The sequence below is a fragment of the Coptis chinensis genome, chromosome 5, assembly GCF_015680905.1.
Source record: "Coptis chinensis isolate HL-2020 chromosome 5, ASM1568090v1, whole genome shotgun sequence".
Lineage (NCBI taxonomy): Eukaryota > Viridiplantae > Streptophyta > Magnoliopsida > Ranunculales > Ranunculaceae > Coptis > Coptis chinensis.
In genome coordinates, this window is record NC_141460.1 from 26,893,307 (window position 1) to 26,915,641 (window position 22,335).

The following is a 22,335-nucleotide window of genomic DNA, read 5'->3' on the forward strand; positions in this document are numbered from 1 at the left end:
GGCTGAGATGGAGGCCCAGCGCCAGTTTAGAGTGGACATGCTTGCACGCTTCCCACCTCATACAGACTCTGCTTCTGAGGACACAGCTACGAGGCATGAGCGTCGCCGACGGCGACGACGATCTGCTGCTAGACCTTCGAGCCCGGGGAGCCACCACTAGAGAGTGTGCCCTCCGCCACCAATGGCGAGGTGTTTAGAGAGTCCGAGGATTGATAGTGGTTGTTCTTTTATTTATTTTTGTTGTTTTATTGTAATGTAACTTTTATTTTCAGATTTTGAATTTTGTAGGAAAGGTAATCTCGAATGAAAATTTTAATATAAGGGGTTATTTTCAGTATGTGTGGTTGTTTCATATTGATCCCACCTTCCCAACTTGTTTGGGGGTGGTTTTATCAATTCAAGCTTTATTTTTATATATAACCCTAGTGTTAGAATTTATTATGAATAAGGTGAAAATATGGCCGCTTAGGCATATCTATGAGTGAGAATCATTGTAGGATGAAATCTAGATTAAATAGGTACATTCAATCATAAAATCAACCTAAAAGATAATTGGGTTTGAATTAGAATCAAGAAAATGAGTTGTTTCCGCTGTTTGGAAATTTTAGGATTTCCGGAACCGCCGGAAATACTTTTTGGCAACTTCCGATCCGTTTAGCAACTTAAAACCTATATAAACTTGATACAATCTATCCTCACAACTCACACTACACCTAAACTCCATCACGCGACCTTTCACACCCGCTGATTCCCACGTTTCGTCTCCATTTTTGCAAATCTGCACCTTCGGGCCGCTCTACACTTCGACGAAGAAAATTTTACTCGAGGCGGCCAGCTTCAAGGTAAGCGACTTCGGCCAAACACCGGAATTCCAAAATACAAAGAGCGCGACTTCGCCCTAGTTGAGCCTTCGCCCCGACTTCCGTGGACCAGAAATTTTCCAGTTTTTCGCCAGTAGTACCGGTTGTTTTGCAGCCGTTCCAGGCGTAGTTTTGAGATGACATCTCCTATAATAATACCGAACAGTCTTTTCAAGATTTGTTCCAAAGCACTACTTACGGTGCTTTGGTTTCATGCGAGGTGATCACATCGTTGGCCGGGAACCTCTTATGGTAAGACCGGCTGAACTTTATTCTCCAAAGACTTGCATCTTATTTTTATAATAACTGCATTTTCTTTGAGAGACCGGATGGAGAACAAGTGTTCTCCATCAACATTGACGATGAACCAATGGAAACTACCGTTTCTTGCTAGCATTTGTTCTTGGACTTGCTATGCCCGAGATACAAGACCCATGGTGCTATTGGGTCGATAATATGCATGTCTACACTTATGAGTCTTTGCACGAGGCTTATGGGGCGGGCATTTTCCGTGTATTGAGGACCAAAGGGACTATAACGTTGCCCTTTGGTAGCCCGTCCATGAACATAGGAACTGTTATGTTTTGGATTATGCTAAACATTTTAGGGAATGGCGTTTTCTTTCGTGAATGACGCCACTTGCAGCCGCTTTTCCTTGCTTTAGCCACGGGGCGGTTCTTCTATGACCTTCCCGAACTTTGATGTCTAGTTTAGCACGAGCCCATACCATGAGGCATAAGTACCTTCTTATGCCTGTTCTAATTTCACGTTATTATGCTATGTTTCTTTCCTGTTTTTGTACACGCTTCACGGATTGGATTAGGGTACACACGGTGCGACCCACCAATAGTATTATTCGATCTTTCCGTGCAATGACTTGGCAAGGGTGGCGGATACAACCTCACCAGGTTGCACCCTACACCCCATCAGACCAAGTGGCACTTAATAGGTTAGCAACCATAGATGATAAATGGCGTGAAGCCTGGCAAATTATCATAGCATGGCAGGACGCGAAGGAGCCTCACTTCTTTATAGAAGTAGAGGATGACGAATATGACGAATAACAGCGGGAGTGGAGGTAAGTTTTTAGTTTCTGTTAGTGTCTGCTTATGTCCCAAGCAATTTCATTCTTTTAACCCCATAATGGGTAGAACTCGTATAGAGTTGAGTCAGTTTTTATTTCCTATATTAGTACGTTCTAACCTTGTTTTGCAGATGTTTCTGAATTTCACGCGCTTCAATGGTATTTTTCCTACCCTCTTTATTTAAATGCTTTGAGGACAAAGCATGCTTCTTGTTTGGGGGCATAGAAACACGTGTAATTAAGACATCTGCTAGGATATAAATATGTATAATATGCATTTGTTTTCTAGTTAAAATTTCAAAAATTCAAAAATATAAATAAATAAGTTATGCTATACACTTAGGAATATTGGTATTGTTTCTTTCTCCATGCTCTTAACAATCTAGAAGTCTCACGTAGCTGTTGCGTCAGAATAATTGTTAGAAACTTAGGTTAATATATAGGTAATAATCTTTACATCTATCTATAAATATATTACATGAGTATCTATGATTGTTAGCAGTAAGTTTCTGAAATCTAGGCTAGAGTACTTATTCTACAAATCCTGTGAGAATATAGCCTAAAGTCTTATATGAGTGAAACATTTGAGAAATGACACAAGGGAGAAGTAAAATCCGGATAGAGAATTCACACGCCCACTTGCTTGATCACTAAACCATATCCTAAGCGAGAATTTAGGCCCTCTTTGGATCGATATAGCTAGAAATTCAAACCTATGAATTATTTTCCGCTAGTCGCCCCACTGAGCCTTTCATTAGCCCTTCCATAAACCACAATTCCTTTACCCTATTACAAAAACAAAACAAAATAAAAAAAAAAAAAATCAACCTACCCAATTTAGAATAAGTCTGAGAATAGAATGATGAAGAAAGAAGAAGAGAAAAACCTGTGTAAACAAAAATTAGTTAGTGCTTCAGAAAATAAAGAAAATAAGTTTCCATCCAAAGAAAAGAAAAAAAAATATGGCTAAGGATGGAAACAAAGTGTAGAAGCAAAAGTAAATAACAAGGTTTTCTCTAGTTACATAATATGAAGACTCTATTATCTCAGACTTGTCCTTTTGAATATCCATTTCCTTCCTTCTTAAACCATCTCCTAATCCCCGTAACACCTAATAAAGACCTCTAGCTCAATTAGGAATAGGTTAGTGTGATAGTAAATTGGCGGATGTGTTTGATCGACTCGGACTTCCTGTGTGTCATTGAGATTGTAAGGTAAAGTGTGCCCACTTGTACATTTGGAGTAGCTAAACTTGAGTGGAAAAATCAGAGTGTTGTTTCTTGACTATTATTGTGAGAACCTACTTAAGGACGCTTATTCCGAAGTTCTCGAGAAACAAACCCGCTAAACATTTTATAGTACTACTCATTGTGTATATGTTTATTGTAGATGATAGATTATTATGCATATATTAGCTTAGGTTTCTGACTTGGTTATTCTTATTCAATTGCTAGAGAGATGTATAGATAGTTGAGCATGAATAAGGAAACAATAGTTTTATTTTCTTAGTCGTTGTAGTATATAGATGAAGTTTGTGAGTACCTTCACCGGAAAACTCTCACGAGGCTATAACTTCGTCCACTAGGGAATTCCTAGTGGTTTAAGGCCTTGTTGCATATGGTCAATGCAATCGCACTCTCAAATAAACGAGAGTAGTTAGAACTCCATTTTTTTCACTTATTCTAATTTCTCATCTTTGCTTGAGGACAAGCAAAATCTTTGTTTGGGGGTGGTTTGATAAGAGCCCAAAACTGTAGTTTTAACCCCTTAATAATCATACTTGTTAGACCAATTATGTGAATAATAAGTAAGAGTTAATACTGATTACGTGTTTTATGCATTTCAGGCTTCAAAGTTCATTATGTGCGTAAATGTGCCACTTTAGCGAGATAAAGGAGCAAAAGTCGTGAGAACTTCCGAATGCCATATCTTTGGACTCAGACCTCGGATTGAGGCCTACCTTATGTCAAAACGACCGGCTCGGAAAGAGCTTTGCAATGGTCCAAGCCTTGACCCAATCAGAGGAGCAGAAGTGGATGAAAAGTCTGTGGAAGCCAACTGCAGCTGAAGAGGCCTTTTGAATTTGAAAGAATGGGTTTTGGGCCCGATTCTCGCCCAAAACATGGCTCCAAGCCCATGCACGATTTTTGGATCTAGATGTATAAAACAAAAAGCTTGACTCATTGTTAATGGCAGTTAGGTTAGGTAGATAGTTAGACCTAGATTAGTTAGCCTCCATTAATTAGTTTTAGAACTTAATTTAATTAGTTTCAATTCATTGTATTAGATTAAACCTTTGAATCTTGTTCTTCATTTGATTAGATCAATAAAGTAGTATTTTTTATCAATTTCGATTTTTGTCATTTCCATTTCTAGATCTAATTTCAATTCTTGTTCTTATTTCATTTTAGTCATTAATTTAGATTTCATTATTGTTTAATTAAGTAAATTTCAATGCTTTATATTATGTTTAGTTTAGATTCAATGGGAAATGTTAGTTTGATGAATCAAGGCTAAAACCTCCATTAGAGGGGTTGATGAAGCCTTGATGAAGACTTAGTTGTTTAGTATAGAATTGGTTGTAGAATCTATTCCACTCTAGAAGGTCGTGTTTTAAGCCATGAGAATGGGTGGGCGACCTCACATGCTAGTTAGTATCCGGTAGGAATGCCATGAACACTAGGGATTAGAACTTCGAAAATTCTCGCCGAAGAACGTGAGAATTGAGATACAACATTCTACGCTAGGTTATTAAGTTGGAGTCGAGGTGGATTCAATTCCCTCTAATCCTTTATCTAGATTCAAACAATCGTATTTCCGTAGCTTCGTAGATTAACCTTAGTTTATATTTTATCTTGTTATTTATTATATCTAGTTATTTAAAATAACGCGTCTTGTTAGCATAACATTTCGTAAAGCTCTCATTGACTTAAGACTGATTTCTTAGACTTAGAAAACAATCCATGCTAGGGAACTAGGAGTGGAACGAACTTCCTACTCCACTTAGTTCAATTCGCATCGAGAGTAGAAGCTTTGATAATTGAAATAGTAAAAGATAGTTTTAGTTTACTTACGGATTGAATTCATCGTTCATTTCGTAGGTAAACTATACATTTTATAGTTATCAGACACCATGAATTTTAGAAAGCCTGATTTTCATATAAGTTTCTTTATTCTTAGTATCGTAATGATTAATAGATCCTAGCTTACAAGTCATATTCTATGGAGAAAAAGAATGGCACTTCTTCACACCAAGGGGATCAAAAATATCCAAACAAAACCCGTCCAAATCGTGCAGCGTATAATTAATGGATATTGGAAGACAAGTGAACAAAAATATCACAACTAATATTGAAGATCCAGGAAAAATAGGAAAGTTTTGGTCTTTTATGTCGGGAAGCTAGTCCCCTAAAGGAACTAAAACAAAGTAGACCATGCATGAGTACATAGTAGATGGTGAGATTCCTCGAAGTAAAGCATGATTACATGACTTGAGGGTAATAAGATAGATAATTTTTTAGCATTGTTTAATTTTTCTGCTCATGATCCCTTGAGTTCCAGCGAAAGTATTCACATTAATGTTCTTAATTTTCATATATTTATTTTTAAAAATTTCCCATACAATTGGACGCGCCGACTAGGTTTTATATGTAGGATTTATCAAAAGGTTGATAAAGCTGCTTCTAAAGTGTCCAAAACCCAGAAATGTTATAACCTCAAAGAAGTTCCATCAAAAGATGATGTATATAATTGAAATCCAACATCCACCCACCCGCCCACAATCCAATGACGATCTTATGTCTTTTTCTGAATCTGGTAAGTTAAAACAAATCTTTGACGAAGACGGAAGCTATCATTTAATGACAATGTGTGAAGGCATGGGGGGTTTGACGTCAGCACGCCACTGCACGCCCTTTCAATCACTCCTACATCTATCTCTTATAAAACCCTACATATTTATCTAAAGATTTTTTGATGGAAGCTAACTATAAAGTTCAAAGTGGATCTCCCCAAAATTCCAAGTTTGAAACAAAAAACAATGTCAAAGACAATACCTATAGGATAAAGGCATATGAATTTGAACTTGGCCAGATTAGTAAGAGCCATGGGTTTAGTCAATTTTAAAACTAGTGGGGATAGTCTGTTAAGCTTCCCCCTTAGCTTGTCACCTTTGGATTTGGAGAATACAGGGAGTGACTCTCAAGGACAAAACTGCCGAAAACGTAACTCTCAAGGACACCTTTTTTTTGTAACTCACAAGGACCGGGTAGATGAAAGGTCAAGTATACCCTTGATGCGAAATTAAAAATGGATCGGGTAGATGAAATATCAAGTATACCCCTAACGCGAAATAATTAACAGCCCAGCCCAGACGAAACGACCTGGTGTATTTAGTATGAACAATCATTGTTCATACATTTAAGCAGGTGTGAACACTCATTGTTCATATCCCCAATTACAAACATTAGCTATGAACAATGAGTGTTCATACCTATTGGAGCTATGAACAATGATCCAATAGGTACGAACATTGATCCAGTTATGAACATGGATTGTTCATACCTATTTGGGAGTATGAAAAATCACTGTTCATACATCAAACATGAACAATCATTGTTCATGACTACTTTTTTTTTTTTTTTTCAATTGGTAGGTATGAACATTGATTGTTCATAGTCCTTAGGTATGAACATTCAATGTTCATAGTCCTTGGGTATGAACATTGATTGGGTATGAACATTCAATGTTCATAGTCCTTTGTGTATGAACATTGATTGGGTATGAACATTCAATGTTCATAGTCTTTGGGTATGAACATTCGATGTTCATAGTCCTTGATCCTTTGGGTATGAACATTCAATGTTTATATTGGGTGTGAACATTGAATATTCATAGTCCTTTGGGTATGAACATTCAATGTTCATACATCAATATATTGTATAAGGTACATTCACCTATTTGGATATGATCAATCATTGTTCATACACCAGCAGAAGGTATGAACACTCATTGTTTATAGTAAAATGACAGAAAAGGTAAAATCGAAAAATATTTATTTTAAATCCGGGCCATTTGTCCTTGAAGGTTATTTTCACGGAAGGGTATAACTGGCATTTAAAAAATATAAAAAGGCGGGGCCAATTCATTTTGTCCTTGAGGGTTACTAATTTTGAAATAGTGGGTTCGTGAGTTACTTTTCTCCAAAATTTGTCCTTGTGAGTTACTCACAAAAAATCGTGTCCTCTAGACTTCATTTTCCCCAAAATTGGGCCTTGAGACCAATTTCTTGTTGGAGAATATGGCTAGCTATTTATAAAATAGGACGACTAAGAAAGTCTTAGTCATTACCTCTAGATTTGTACAGTGGTTGCCTAGCTATTTATAAAAAGGATTGAAAAAAAAATCTAAAGTAAATAGTATTGTCCAATTTAGGAAAAGTAGATCAGTAACTTTTTGATGCTAGTAAGGTTCAAGCCCCAAACCTCTAGTATCATCATCCAAAGGTTTTACTAACTTTGTTAGTTGGCACCTACAATTGTTATAAGTATTATTCATACTACTATACTCTTGTTTTCTCTTTTTCTTTCTAGAGCTTTGCTACTTAAAAAACAAATGACTAAGAGAACATTGCTTTATCTCATTTGCCTATGACACTTTTGGTTTTTTAGAATCACATTGTGTTGAACTACTTAAAAGATTGCAGAAGGTTATGGACAACAATGTCATGACTGTAGGTGTTCATTAATTTGTTTTTAAGATGGTATGGTTTGCCATTCAAAAGGGACTAGTTGTGCAATTTGTAGCGCGTCCGTATGTGTTTTTTTTTTTTTTTTTATATTAACATTAATCAATAAAAATATTTGGTTAAAAAAAACATATTAATCTATATCGTAGTATCAAGGATTATTCATAACAGGCACATTTTTTATTTCCTCACTTTCTGTTTGTGAGAAGTTCTATAGTGCGAAGTCTTAAAACCATGCCTATGACTTCATCAAACTATACATGACTAGTTTGTGTTAAAAAAACACAGTTCGGGAAAGTTTTGAAAATTTTCACCAAGATTATGTGTAAATTAAGCACTAGTTTAGTTAAATAAAACCAAAGGAAATTAAAGAATTAGTTAAAAGAAAACCAATTAGACAAGCAAGGAAACATGGAAAACACCAAAGAGAAGGCATTCTTTTCTTGACTTGTAGTGGGGAGAAGAGAATTCAATTCTAAAAAGCAATCCGTTCCCGAAGTCTCTTTATTTTTCTTCTAATCCAATATTCTCACAAACCCCATTTGACCGGTTGGCCCCTCCCCCTTCATAAGCCTTCTCGTTTTTTTTCATCACTTTCTGTCCCAAAATAACAAAAAGTAGACAAGGACAGACATGTGGCAGAAGCAGCCCAAGAAATCTTCTTATGAAGAATCTATCAAAGCTCTTGAAGCTGACATTCTGCATGCCAATACCCTGTAAGTTTTTTCAACTTCTTCTCTTTTACATTAATGTGAAAAAGTTGAAGAATCATCTATATTGTTGGTGCATTTCTATTGTTGTGTACTTGTATTTCTCAAAAATCCTGCTGTTACCGTCTTGCTTATCATTTCACTTTGTCTTTAGACTGAATGTAGTAGTTGGCTAGTTTTGGTGAATGAGACATATATGGTTTGCAGGGCCGCTGCTCTTCCAAGAGATTATGGCGGGGAGTGTGTTCAAATGAGATTGTCTTATAGCCCTTTTGCACCATTCTTCCTTCTTTTGATTGAATGGATGGATTATAGCTGTACAGATGCTCTTCCAAACTATTTAGGCCTTCTCCACATACTAATATATAAGGTAAGGGTCGCTGCCTGATCTTTTCGTGTTACGGTAAAAGGAGTTCTTCTCTATGTTAACGCATATTTTCCTTTGTTACTTGCACAGATACACCTTGACGGGATGACAACCATATCTTCGCATGAAAGGCGAGCCACCCTTAGGGAATTTTATGGTCTGTATCCTGAACCACTTCTTAAGGTTAGTTATATACTGTAACTGAATAAACACTCCAAAGATATCTTATTAAATATTTATTTGTAATCTTGAACAATCTTGCAGCTGTGATATTTCCTTACCTTAAGCAACTACAAGGAGAATTGACTGAATTGGGCGATAGTTATAAGAGAAGTTGGCATACTGATCAAATTAATGACAACAAGGCGGTTGAGGAGAAGAGGGAGCTATCTGATAAGGACTCGGATAGAGAGCATGAATGTGGGATATGTATGGAAGCTTGCGCCAAGATGGTCTTGCCTAATTGTGGCCATTCCATGTGCATTGACTGTTTTCGTAATTGGTAACCTCAGCACTCTTGCTCATCGTCTCACCCTTTTTGACTTAGTACTCAAGAATTATTTCACCAACAAATCACTGTTTAATCTTTCGTTTTCTGTTTCTTGCTGTTCAATAACAGGAACCTACGATCGCAGACTTGTCCTTTCTGTCGAGACAATCTGAAAAGAGTTAATTCAGATGACTTGTGGGTTCTTAGTAGTAATTGTGATGTGATAGACAAAGCAACTCTTGCAGAGGAGAATTTGAGGTGTTTCTATCTCTATGTCAATAACCTGCCTCTTGCCAATGCGGACACCATTTTCTTCATACATGATTACATTATCTGACTTGTGGAGGGAAGGTTGTCTAGGTAACAATCATATGCTGACCATCTGTTGTATATAGAGTCCAGTATGAAGAAGTGTGATTGATCGTCCTTGTTCCTTTTACTGCAAGAATGCAAGATAGTAGATAAAGGAGTTGAACATGTAAGAATGGAGTTATCCTTGATCACTGTGACACCTATTTCCTGGACGAGGATCCTATATTCTTTTACTTGTGGAAATTCCAAGAACAAAGAGGTGGTGATGAAAGCTTTGATGATGCTCTGGTCGAAATTCCTGAAGCTAGAGAGCACTGTAACAACTTTACTATACAAGGTACACTTGGTATTTATTTCTCAGCAGCTTTTGAAAACCTGGGAATTAGAATAAACTAGCAAAAAATGTACATGAATACTAAAGCTGATCTCAAGTCTGTATTACACATTGAGAGCACCCTTCATGCCTATAATAAAATAGCTGACATGAACAGAGGTTAAACTTATGTGCTGCTACCTGACTTTCTTTTCTTCTTGTTAAGACTTAAGACCATGAAATTGATTTGTGGTTTCATCCATTTCTCAATGTTTTAGTTTGAGTACAATAATTCCAAATGAACTTTACATGTGTCATGCTTTCCACGGCATAAGTATAACCGCTTCCATTTCTTCAGTTTTTTGTTGAACACTTGATAAAGTTGGTAAACATTCTTGATTTGTTCTTCCTTGTGAATTCAAGGATATACTGGTTCGAAAACATCAGTCAGATAACACATTTAGTTGGGACAAATGCTTTCGTATTTGCCCTGGCTAGAATTTTAGACGATTAATTACAGTAGTGAATAAGAAAGTCAAAAACTGGAAGAATGAACAAATCAACTTGCGAAAATTAGAGATTAAGTAACCCACAAAATGAAAGTCGACACAAAAACAAAGAAGAGAAAGAGGGAGAAGAAGAAGAGCATTTTGGAACTTCATGAGGTTTACCACATAAATAGCAGAAAACATTAGAGCATTTATGTTCTAAAATCCTGGTATTTTGCTGGATCTTGTGTATCACCACTTGTTATTCTTATATAGTTACAATGTTCTGGTTATACTTTACTACACTTCTTATTACCAGCCCAACCATGGTGTTAGATGTTGCAATATGTGTTGCACATTTTCACTCAATTCTCAGAAACATATGTGAGTCTCAGGCTCTCAGCTATCCTTTCCTGAAAAGCAGACACAGTCAAAGAAGTTTCTTTCAGGATGCCGAGTCACTCCAGCTCCACGCCTGTTTGATTCTGGAGATTTTTCCAATACTACCTGCTGTCCCTCTAAAACCTTTTTCCCATCGCAAACAATAGCGACCTCACAAAAGTCTGGAGCATTCTTTTGGACAAATTCGCCTTTGCCCATTCCCATCCTCAATATCCTACAAGATCAACAAATTAAAACCTTCAAGAATTAGGACTAGCCAATTAAGGGGGTGCATCCATCTCTCTCTTTGCAAGAACTAGCTTTAAGTAAACTGGGGTGCATCTTTGGGCCTGTGCATTTTATCGACTAGACTAAAATCAATAAGATCATTAACCTGGTCCAGACTTTTAGACAAACACCTATTTGAACAGCTTAGTCCGACTTTTCTTAAATAATCAGGATCAACACATTTCTTCAGGCTGGATTAGCCTTGTGAATGATGGATGAATGGAGCAGTAGTATATCAGAAGCCTCTAGTTTCATTGAGGGACTGACACTAGACGCCACAGCATCTTTAAGTTTGAACTACTAGATTAACAAAAATAACCCTCTGATTGTTGTAGCTGTTTCTCTACCATTCAAATAAAACAGAAGTAAATGCAGAAATTACGATACCTTAGGAAAAATGCAATGAGTATACCTCGAGGCGGGTCTTTTCGTTCCCATGACAAGCATGGTGATGTTTAGGACAGGAATGAGTTCCAGAATTGCTTTGGCTGTTTGAGTACTCTCTATAAGCATGGTCTCCACAGTAACCTAAATCACAAGACGAAGAAGACGTTGTCATGGGTCTTCAAGTGTGCAGTATAAATAATGCATTTGTTCTGTATTCATATATGTAAAAGAAGCAACAACCAACCTTTGCATCATCGCATAAGCGAACATATTTCTGCAATAAATTTCGCCGCCTTGTATTTTCTTCTCTCAGGTAACAATTCACCTGTTCTTGGCCCGCTTGGCTTCTCAACATTTTCCCAACTGCCATAGGGATCCAAATGAAGCCATATTTTAGAGAAAATACTAGTGTCTAGTAGAGTTACTATTTGCTATACATGTTATCTCGTTTTATGGTATCTCTTTTCTATTTTGAGCCACCAGACAAATTAGAAGGGTGTAAAAGGGTGGATAAGGTCTTAGGGCCAAACATGAAAGTGATGACCAAGAACAGCGTTCTGGCTTTGGGAAGGTGAAACACTGAAACCACGTGCAGAGCCGAAAGAGAAAAGAGAGAATTAATTAGGTAAGAAGTGCTTCCCGTCCTTTTTCTGACCAGCTGGACTATTCATAGGCTCTTTCAGCTGGTCAGGTGACTACGCACATGATAGTAAGTCGGTTAAGGAAACAGCTGACATGTTCCTTGACCTACTTACTATCAGGTGGTCCCTGCTGCCTTTGTGCTGCATCTGTGGACACGTGCTATAGCAAGACACCTGCTTCCGAGCGACGGTGCGCTTTGCTGGTGTCCAGACGTATGGTTTGGCATTTCCTGACCCTCCAGACCACTTTCCTTAGTCAACACTGCTGAATTTGCTAGTTTAGCTAGTGAGTATACAAGGCGTGCTTTATCTACACAGGGGAAAGAGGGGCTGATAAGCTAACCACCCTAACATGTCCATAGTTCATACATATTTTCTTTATTATTTTGCATGCTTGTTAAGTCAGACCTTTATCTATGCTATGTCCTTGTAACAAGTGTGCTGCAAAATGGTGGGTAACTTATCATTTGCAAAACCATAGGAAGGGCATTGTTACTTTTCAAAAACACTTGAAAAGAAATTCTCTCTGATCGACAAGCTGACATAACACTTAATACGTACGCACCATTTTTTCTTTAGCACTTGAGCTAGTACCACCTCGTATCTTGTGGTGCTGTGCCTATGTATAGGCAACATAAATAAATGGATAAAGGGTTCTCTCAGTTCTTTTACCAATGCTCAGTACTTCAGAATAAAGCTCTCTAGTTATTGTCCGGTCAAGAATCAACCCTGAACCTTATCCAAATGAATATCCATATAAACCTCCTCCTCTTCCTCTTCGGTGTGGCTTGGACTAAATCAATGTAGTCTTAGAAACATTTGACCGGGTAAAACTACTTACACAAGACCGCAGTCACGGAAGGATATTCGTTGAGCAAGTTGCAGGCTCAAGAAACTTAGCAGATATGATGATGCATTTATAGTAGTTTAAAATGGTGTCAACTTTTCTGCAGTTGACCAAAATGAGAAGTGTATAAAAGAAAAAAATGGTGGTATGATCTATCCCTAATACCAACACCCTGCCGCGTATGGCAATGCATACAAAGTGAAACAAAGCCTTAAATCAAATTTAATAGCCAGTCTTATATCTGCAGCGTAATATATTACCGGGTGGAGGTCAAAGAGTTTGTCTCAAAATCATATTACAGGACTCCGGAATTGTTTATAGAAATCTGATTTGGTGTCCCAAAATTTGCTAATGCTAGTTAGTTTGACCTTTAATCTGAGCAAGAAATAGCAGAATGTTCACTGGAACGCCGTGTTCAGATCACAACTGATAACTAGATTTTAACCAAACTAGGCATGGGTTATTGGGTTTATGTGATGAATATTATAGGCTCTGTTAGTCATATCATTATGTATAAAGAGATTGAATGTAAGAAAAGAATTAAAGCATTTGTTACGTACCAGGAGTAGGGATGTAGTTAACTGGAGGGAAGACATGGATAAGGAAGACGCAGTTCCCCGGCATGACTGCATGGTTAAGAGCCCATTTTAGAACATCCAAATCTTCTTTGCCAACCGCAACATAAACGCTATTTCCTGCATCTCTACTGGATGCAAAGCTCTTACTCTCATCTATCTCTACGATCTCTGGAGACATAACATCAAAATGCCCGTTCTGAAACTGTCCTTCCTCAGACCACCTGCCAGAATTCCTTTCTTCCATAATCGTCTTGGTGGCTCTTGATATTTTAGTCCGAGAAAGAAATGAAAGATCAAAGATGAGCGAAGTTATCAAAGAGTATATGTTTGGCAGTTTATATGAGAATGAGTCGTTCTCTCAAAGATAACAAAAAAAAAAGGAGATTCTGCCTTCCTTGTCAAGGGGTGTGCAGGCTTTTGTATGTCTCAAAAGGTCCATATTTTCTTTCTACTAGTCTACCTATTGACTTCACAATTCATATTCATTATTGCTTGAAGCTTTAGTTTTGGTGTTTTATGTTGACCTTTCTGTCTTAGAAAAATATAGGAGAGATCCAGAATTGTTGATAGACAAAAGAAAAGGAGGGATGTAGACTTCCATTAAATCTAGCCTGTGTTTTTCATATGATCTAGATCAATTACCTCCTCCATAGTAGGGGGTGGTGGAACTAGGATTCAAGATTCGCTTAGTTCGGCCTGAGAACCCACTGCTCAACTCACACCTTGGGCTTCTAAGTCTTTACTCTTTACATTTGAAAGCCCACGTTGCAGTGCCCACTTTTTGTCTAGATTGACGGTGTAGACTGTAGACTAGTAGTTCCGTATCAAAATTCAATTGCGTATTCTATTTCATTTTATTTCATTGCATTATTGAATAAAAAAATGTCAAAAAGCTACAACCACATCGAGTTCCAGCATTCCAGGTGTACATAATTTCAACCAACTACCAGTCCTATCCCTGCTAGCATCTAGTTGGTGTTCTCCAAAGCATCTCACTTGAAATAAAACAAAATCAAAGGACATTTCCGTCAAATTAAAATCTCCCAAACCGAAAAAACAGAAAAATCTAACTAAATATTCGAAAATTTAGTTGGTGTATATTCCAGAATCTAAAAGCACGTACACCACAACAATAATGGCGATTCTGCTCGGAAACTTAGCTTTGATACTAGACGGTCGGACCATTATATCACCAGCAGACCGTAAATCATCACGTCCAGTAACACTAGACCACCTCAATAACCTCATCTTAAATCTCCCTATAAAACAAGCTCATCGTATAAACTATGTTTTTCATAACCTTGCACTTCATAATAACTTGGAAGCAGAAGAGGGAGGAGGAGAAGGAAAAAGTTTACGAAGAAGAAGAGGGAAGTCGAAAGCTAGGGGGGGAGATTTTGATGGGAATATGGATGATATTAGTGATGAGTTGGATGAAGAAGGAGAAAGTTGGGAAAGTAGGATGAGACAAAGGTTGAAAGAAATGGAGGAGATGAAAGAGTTGGAAAAGAAAGCTGAGGAGTTACAGAGTAGAAAAGTGGAGGGTGGTGGGGAGGAAGGTGAAGGTGGTGGTGGGTTTGGGGAAGAAGAGAGTGAAGAGGAGAAAAGGATGAGAGTTAGAAGAGAGCTTGAAAAGGTTCAGTTTATATTCTTAACCACAGTTGTTGTTTTTGTCATATTCTATTAATTGAAATAAATAGAAATTGGCATGAATTTATTAGTATAACTGCTTTTAGTTATTGTGATATTATTTGTAATTAATTAAATAATATAGTTCATCATGTGAAAAGATTTGATGCTTGGTTTTTTTTCTTTTTTTGTATTAATTATTTGTAATATTTGATTGATTGGAAGGTTTTCTACTTAATGAGAAAAGGTTACCTATCTTTCCTTTTTGCAAGATTGTCTAATGGAGATTGGACTCAAGAACTTGAAAAATTGATAGATGGTTACTCTTGTTTAGATGACATTTAGTGAATTAGTATAGATGTATTTCCCAGTGTCAGTGAATGCATGGTGGAATGAATAGAATGTAAATACTAAATAGAAGAAATAATTTTACTTTAAAGGAAAATTTTGGGAGTTTTGTTGATAATTTTTTGTCAATTGATAGTAAGAGAAATGGATTTTTTGTTTTGATATGAAAGTAGGTTGCTAAGGAGCAGGCAGAGCGAAGAGCAACCGCCAAGTTGATGTTCGAGTTGGGTCAGAAGGCTTATGGCAGGGGAATGTACAGTCGGGCTATTGAGTTTTTGGAAGGTGCCCTCACAATCATCCCCAAGCCTACCTTGTTTGGTGGTGAGGTTGGTTTGATATCTTTTCCTTAAGAATCTCTTATGGGAATTTTGTAATCTAATATATTGTGCCAATGTTTCTATCAGTGACTGCGAACTGACAAACCTACATACAAATTTTCTGTTCAGATACAGATTTGGCTTGCTATGGCTTATGAGGCCAATAAACGCCATGCCGATTGCATTAATCTTTATCGACAGTTGGAGCAGAAGCACCCAGTTGTGACTATACGACGCCAAGCTTCTGAACTGCGTTACATCTTGCAGGCACCTAAGCTCAAGATATCCCAGGATGAGATGGTCAGCATACCGTTGATCGGTTCCAGTTATGACAGGTAACTGGGTTTACTTATTTCATCCTTTGTTCAATAATCTTCTGTCTGCGCATTTGTTTTTGTTCTCAGTGATAAGTACTTGTCCAAATAGCGTGCATACGCTTCAGATAAGAATGCGCTAAGACCACAAACCTAGAATCTTAGAACTCTTTAATTTCCTTTTATATTATGCTTACAATTGAAGTGGAATATTGCTGGGGGGATTCATTATTTCTGTACAAGAAAGTGCAATTCCATTTCATGATTATAGTGGATACAAACAGTACACACAGCATGTCCAGTGGGAATGATGCTTCTATTCTTACGGGTCCCTGGTAACTTTACAACATGGAGGAGCTCCTGCGTTCTTCCAGTGGACTAATTTAGCAGTTAAAACAAACTCTATAATGTATCTGTATATCCCACATATATACACGTGTTTTTCTGTAGGGAATCATACTGCTAGCAAACTATCTTAGTATCTTATCCAATAATTGAGGGAAAAACTGTTGAATGCACATTGAAGGGATGTACTTTATAGCCACTCTAGTGTTGAGGAATTTCATACATATGCTTAGCCTTCTTGTCACATTTATTCTGTATTTGAAAAAATTTACGCTCTTTTCCATTATTGTAATTATGCTGGCTATTTGGAGTGTTCCATGTCATGCTTCAATGCTTATCCAAAGTCTTTTCTCCCTTCTTCTTATTCCTATTGACGTTTTCACTAAGATTTTCTTGAGTTTCTTCATTTGTTTTCATCAATTTCTCCATGCTATGCCTCATGATTGGCATCGTTTATGTTAATGGTTGTGATAACAATCCCTGTTTTGATTTTAGGCAGATTTACCCTGCTCCATTTCCATTAAAGATGCTTAGTGTGTGTAATAATTACTTAAAAAATATTTTGAAGGCATTCACGTTCATTACTTCCATTATATGTGTCATTTAGGCTGTCCTCCTATTGAGTTAGTAACTCAGTAACCTCCATTTGATGTGTGTCACCCCTCCCATTATTTTTCCCGGTTAATGGTAAACTGTCTTACTTTCCTTATATGCCGAGCAAATTAAGTGTTTCCACTCATCAACATCTCATCCCAGCTGCACAAACTCGTCCATTGTTAAGTAGTGACAACTGATATTTGAAGTGTCCAAATGTCTTTTAGAGATTCAAAAGGTTGAGTTTCTATCTGAGGCGAATACTGGTGCCTTGGTACCGTAGCCCTAAGCTACTACTATTTTATCTTTAAAAGTTAGATGGTGGTCTACCTACAAACTTGAATTTGGCCAGACATCGTAACTTGTTTTTCTTGATTAGTACAACATAATATACCCAAGACTTTAACAAGAAGTTGATGTCCTAGGACTAGGTATCCTTAACCCCTTATGCCCGTTTACCCAAAAAACAACAAAAGAGAATACCAAAATGCAAGAAAACAGCAAACAAGAACACGAAACATAGGAAAACCCATATACCACCAGTATGCTGGAGCCACCGAGCTAATCAACAACACTGTCCTCTTCCTCCCAGAAGTTCAAGTCTAACTTGGGTTCATCTTCCTCATCCTCTAAATCATGAAAGCCACAGTTGTCCTCTGTCATTAGCCCACCCATCTCTCTTTCCATTCGATTCCTTTCCATTTCATCAACCATCTTAGGGTTCGATCTTGTCTTTGCTTTTAGCCACATTAAGCCCCAAGTATTTGCTATAATCCAGCAGCTTGTCCTCCTTCCTCGATTCCACCAATTGTTTTCCATCTTTAGTTTTCCTCAAGTTACCTTCTTGGCACGCACTATAAATACCCGCCACTTCCAGCACTTGCTCCATTGTCTACTTTCTTGAGCCACCCTTTTCGACTGCCTATAAACTTTTACAATCTGCCCCCTTCCCCTTTTTTACCTTCCTTCTCTTTCTCCTCCTCGAGCAGCTCTACCAGCCGTTCTATGGTCGATTTATTATCCTCATGCAAATTAAACCTGAACTTCAAGCACTGTTCTTGTCTACTTTCTTGAGCCACCCTTTTCACCCGACTTTAAACTTTAAAAATCTGCTCTTTCTTCTTTTTCTACCTGTTAAATTGTCAATTTCTCCATAAACTCGAACTTATGTGAATAGTCAATTCTATTAATATATTAGAGGCTCATATATGTCAACACTCCCCCTCAGCGGGACATGTTGGAAATACACAGGTAGAAGAACTAGACATCTTCACCTGGTAGGAGTTGAACTCGAGACCTCTCAGAAACCAGTGACTCTGATACTATGTTAAATTGTCAATTTCTCTATAGACTCGAACTTATGTGAAGGGTCAATTCTATTAATATATTAGAGGCTCATATATATCAACACAACTTTCTTTCTCTCTTGCCTCCTCGAGATGCTCTACTGACCATACTATCGTTGACCTATTATCCTTGTGCAACTTAAACCTGAACCTGTCTTGGTATAACTAATAGAATTTGTTTTGCAAATTTTCACCGTCTCTCACTAGAACTTCTCTTCCGTAGAAGTTCATATAAAGCGATTCAGTCGATTTTGTGTTATCATAATTTGCACGTCCAATTTAACCAAAGAAATGTGAGATTGTAGGCACCTACTAACTCCCTTCCAAGACGACTCCACTGCTAACCTTAACAACAAATATGAATATGATTTGCAGAAGTGAGAAAAAAGAACAAAAAATTGGTGAGTTTGTTCTCGTACCTAATATCTTAGCAGCCGAGTTTGTACAAAATTTTGAAACATCTTTGTAATGATGACAATGAGAATGGACATGTTAGTTGAAGAAAAGTACTATGACTTGAAAATTTTGCAATTTTGATTATTAGATTGTCTGTGTTTACTCTGGTGGATTGTTGTGTGCTATTTGTAGGTTGCTTGGTGGATTATGTTCAATACACTTCTGTATTATTTTCAGTTTTTATGATTGGTCAAGGGAAGTTGTTTACTTCAGAGAGTTCCTATTTCAAGACTTAGTATGTATGGGATGGTATAATCACGTAACATTAGTCTTTGTTGTTAGGGAATTTCATCTAGCCGCTATACTTTGCTAAGTATTAAGTTGTTTTGACATACGTAATTTCAATATATATGTCATTCTCTAAAAAGTAGCTACTTAAGTTAATTTAAAATAAGTATGCAAGTAAAACTTCACCTACAAAATAAATTCAAACCTATTTTTTTGTGAATATGATATAATCAATATTAAGATCATCTCCACAAAATTTCAGCTCATTTGGAAATCTCTAACATTGGCAAAAAATTATTACAAAAAATCGACATTTCTGAACCGTTAGATTTCTTTTTAAAGATGACAACAATTTTTATCTATGTTAGAGGTTTCCAAATGAGCTAAACTTTTGGAAAGATAATCATTATGGTAAGTGTTTCATAACAAAAAAAAAAGTAGATTTGAATTCATTTTGTAAGTGAAGTTTTGCGTACGTATTTATTTTAAGTTAACTTAAGTAGCTATTTTTTAGAGAAGGGCTGATATCAGCCCGACTCCTAAAAGGACCTTAAATAAGTACAAAATCTAAAACAACCCACAACTTCACCTACAAAATGATTTAAAACCTAATCTTTTGTGCATATGATCTACTAACCATAATGAACATCTCTATAAAAATTTAACTCGTTTGATATTCTCTAACTTAGATAAAAATTGTTGTTCACTTTTAAAAAAATATCTAACGGTCCAAAAATGTCTAGTTTGAGTCAGGCTCCTAAAATGACCTTAAATAAATACCAAATCTAAAACAACGCACAACTTCACCTACAAAATAATTTAAAACCTAATTTTTTGTTGATATGATTTACTAACCACAAATAATATCTCTTCAAAAATTCAACTTGTTTGACAATTTTTAACATTGGCAAAAGATGATTGCAAAAACTAGATATTTTTGGACCGTTAGATATTTTTTTAAAAGTGAACAATAATTTTTATCTAAGTTAGAGGATATCAAACGAGTTGAATTTTTATAGAGATGTTCATTATGGTTAGTAGATCATATGCACAAAAGATTAGGTTTTAAATCATTTTGTAGGTGAAGTTGTGGGTTGTTTTAGATTTTGTACTTATTTAAAGTCTTTTTAGGAGCCGGGCTATATATATATATATATATATATATATATATATTTCATCTAAGTTATGCAGTTTTTACAAAACAAATCCATTCTATGTAAATGTTTATGATGACTTATAAGAATTTTCAAAGGATTTTCCTTCCTTATTTCTTTTGGGTTAGCTTGAAAGGTAATTGAAAAAATGCCTTTTAGAGCACCAAGTGACGTGTCTTTATTTTATAGAAACGTTCATTTTAATGCTATTTGACGGATTATTGAATTTGTCATACTGTTTACCTTTATTCTCGCACTAAGCTACACATGCAAGACGGGTGCACCCTTGTTGCTTGTTTGTATTATGCCTCAAGATGAGTAGAATACATATACAAAACTTCAAACCTTTTAACTTCCTATTTAACTGAAGGGAGTTTCTTTTCCCGTTTTCCCTCCTGTAAGGGGAGTGATCATTCCTACTCTCCCTCGCTTTTCTTCTTCCTTCCTCACTACCCCTTTTCTCTAGTTCTTCTGGAATTCAGATTTCCATGAACCAAACACAGCCAAAAGCCTGAACCTGAGGGGTCTTTCATTTCATAGTGGTTCTAGACTTCTAGTTGATGGTTTTGTGTATCACGTGGTTGAACTAAGCATTGCAAGCTGCTGTAAGATTGTGGAAATGCCTACTCCTACTTGTAAGGTTAGGCGGCTGTGTTGGTCATTTCACCAATCGAATTATTCAGGATCTCAAAATTGTAGTAAATGATTTATTTGGATTTACTCTAATGAAATGGAGTGCAAGTTTTACATACAGAAGTATTCTTTTTAGGGTGAACTAGTGTTACCCCCCTATTAGATGAGCCAATTAGGATTTCCCCCCTACTAGATGGGAAATTAGGGTCTCTCCCTAAATACACACAAAAAATTTCGGTCAACCCACTTTGACTTTTTTTTTGTGTGTATTTAGGGAGGAGACCCTAATTTCCCATCTAGTGGGGGGGGAAATCCTAATTGACTCATCTAGTGGGGGGTAATACTAGTTAACCCTTCTTTTTATCCCCCTTTATGACGTCCAAGTCACTAACAACACTTCAAATCACTGCTAAGGCATTTGCTGTATTTCACAGTTACGCAGGAACTTGGAGCGACAAATATAAAGATCGAAGTCCAATGTTAAGTGGAGGAACAACCAATCAACTTCCTTCATCAAAGGATTATTTAGGTGACTTCCTCGTGTGGCGACCACCAATGGAATGGGAGAAAAATAGAACCTTCTGGTTCGTTTTAACCCTGTGGCTAGGCTTGGTTGGAGTCGCCCTCATCATTCAAAGATAGGAAATGGTTTCTCCCCGTGCTGAGGTTTGTCCAAAATGTACTCTGGGAGGCTGACAGCGGACTTCAATGGTTCAGATTTGTATGGTGCCATGTGATCTGCGCTTGCTGGAATAGGTTGCATTGTAATGTATCATATTGTATTATATTCACATCCTTGTAAATTATTGTAATCTGTGGAAATGTGCCTATTGCTACTTTCAGAAGATGGTAATGACTAAATTAATGAGCAATGACAACGTATATATGAGATTGAAAGAACATGATGAACGTTCGTTCCAGTTCGGACCCATCCTATATTACATATTGGCTATCCTAAGTTCTAAACCATATAGCTCATTTAGACAAGCTGTCGATCGAAAGATTAGAAGTACTAACTAATTGGGGCTGCTACATTATAGTATGATTAAGTACCAATTTCTTGTTAAATTCAGTTGGGTGCGTGCCATTTATTGCATATATCCCTATTACTAAAGTACACCATAATTATATATCCCCATTAATATTCCTATTACTAAAATACACCGTAATTATATATCTGTATTACAAAAGTACACTATAATTAACCTGACTTTTTAAATTAGACCAGTCTATTTTCTACCACTAATACAGTACTGTATATATATATACAGTACTACTCTTCAATTGAGGAAGCGTTTCTAGAGTGTCCATGTGTCATGACTAATTAAGAAAAAGTAGGAGATAAAATAGGAAACAAATATTTATCTTTATCTTTAGATATATATTATAGTTATACCCTTATAGAGATTCCAATTTTTTCTAAACTCTATTACTAAATATAAAAAAGTATGATATAAATAAGGAAACAATCTCATCTAT

At 36.7% G+C, this 22,335-nt stretch overlaps 3 protein-coding genes across 4 annotated transcripts; 2 read left to right on the plus strand and 1 right to left on the minus strand.

Moving 5' to 3' along the window:
- The first annotated feature begins 7,950 nt into the window (after positions 1 to 7,950).
- LOC147497216 (E3 ubiquitin-protein ligase AIRP2-like) lies at positions 7,951 to 10,072 on the plus strand. 2 transcript variants are annotated; one of them, XM_086559888.1, is made up of 6 exons: positions 7,951 to 8,406; positions 8,608 to 8,770; positions 8,858 to 8,924; positions 9,032 to 9,269; positions 9,387 to 9,617; positions 9,704 to 9,842. In XM_086559888.1, exons 1-5 carry the CDS (start codon positions 8,324 to 8,326, stop codon positions 9,592 to 9,594), a joined length of 759 nt encoding a protein of 252 aa, XP_086416014.1. In that variant the 5' UTR covers positions 7,951 to 8,323; the 3' UTR covers positions 9,595 to 9,617; positions 9,704 to 9,842. The 2 variants fall into 2 exon arrangements, with proteins under 2 accessions (XP_086416014.1, XP_086416013.1); XM_086559887.1 differs by having other exon boundaries at positions 9,387 to 10,072.
- A 458-nt stretch (positions 10,073 to 10,530) lies between these two features.
- LOC147497217 (U-box domain-containing protein 33-like) lies at positions 10,531 to 14,078 on the minus strand. Its single transcript, XM_086559889.1, has 4 exons — positions 13,475 to 14,078; positions 11,671 to 11,789; positions 11,452 to 11,567; positions 10,531 to 10,986 (listed from the first exon to the last, which is right to left on the minus strand). Exons 1-4 carry the CDS (start codon positions 13,734 to 13,736, stop codon positions 10,770 to 10,772), a joined length of 714 nt encoding a protein of 237 aa, XP_086416015.1. The 5' UTR covers positions 13,737 to 14,078; the 3' UTR covers positions 10,531 to 10,769.
- Positions 14,079 to 14,309: 231 nt separating this feature from the next.
- Positions 14,310 to 21,776, plus strand: LOC147497218 (Tetratricopeptide repeat (TPR)-like superfamily protein). The gene is made up of 4 exons (XM_086559886.1): positions 14,310 to 15,128; positions 15,643 to 15,795; positions 15,916 to 16,121; positions 21,291 to 21,776. The coding sequence occupies exons 1-4, from the start codon at positions 14,628 to 14,630 to the stop codon at positions 21,496 to 21,498; spliced, it is 1,068 nt and encodes a 355-aa protein (XP_086416012.1). The 5' UTR covers positions 14,310 to 14,627; the 3' UTR covers positions 21,499 to 21,776.
- Positions 21,777 to 22,335: the final 559 nt, after the last annotated feature.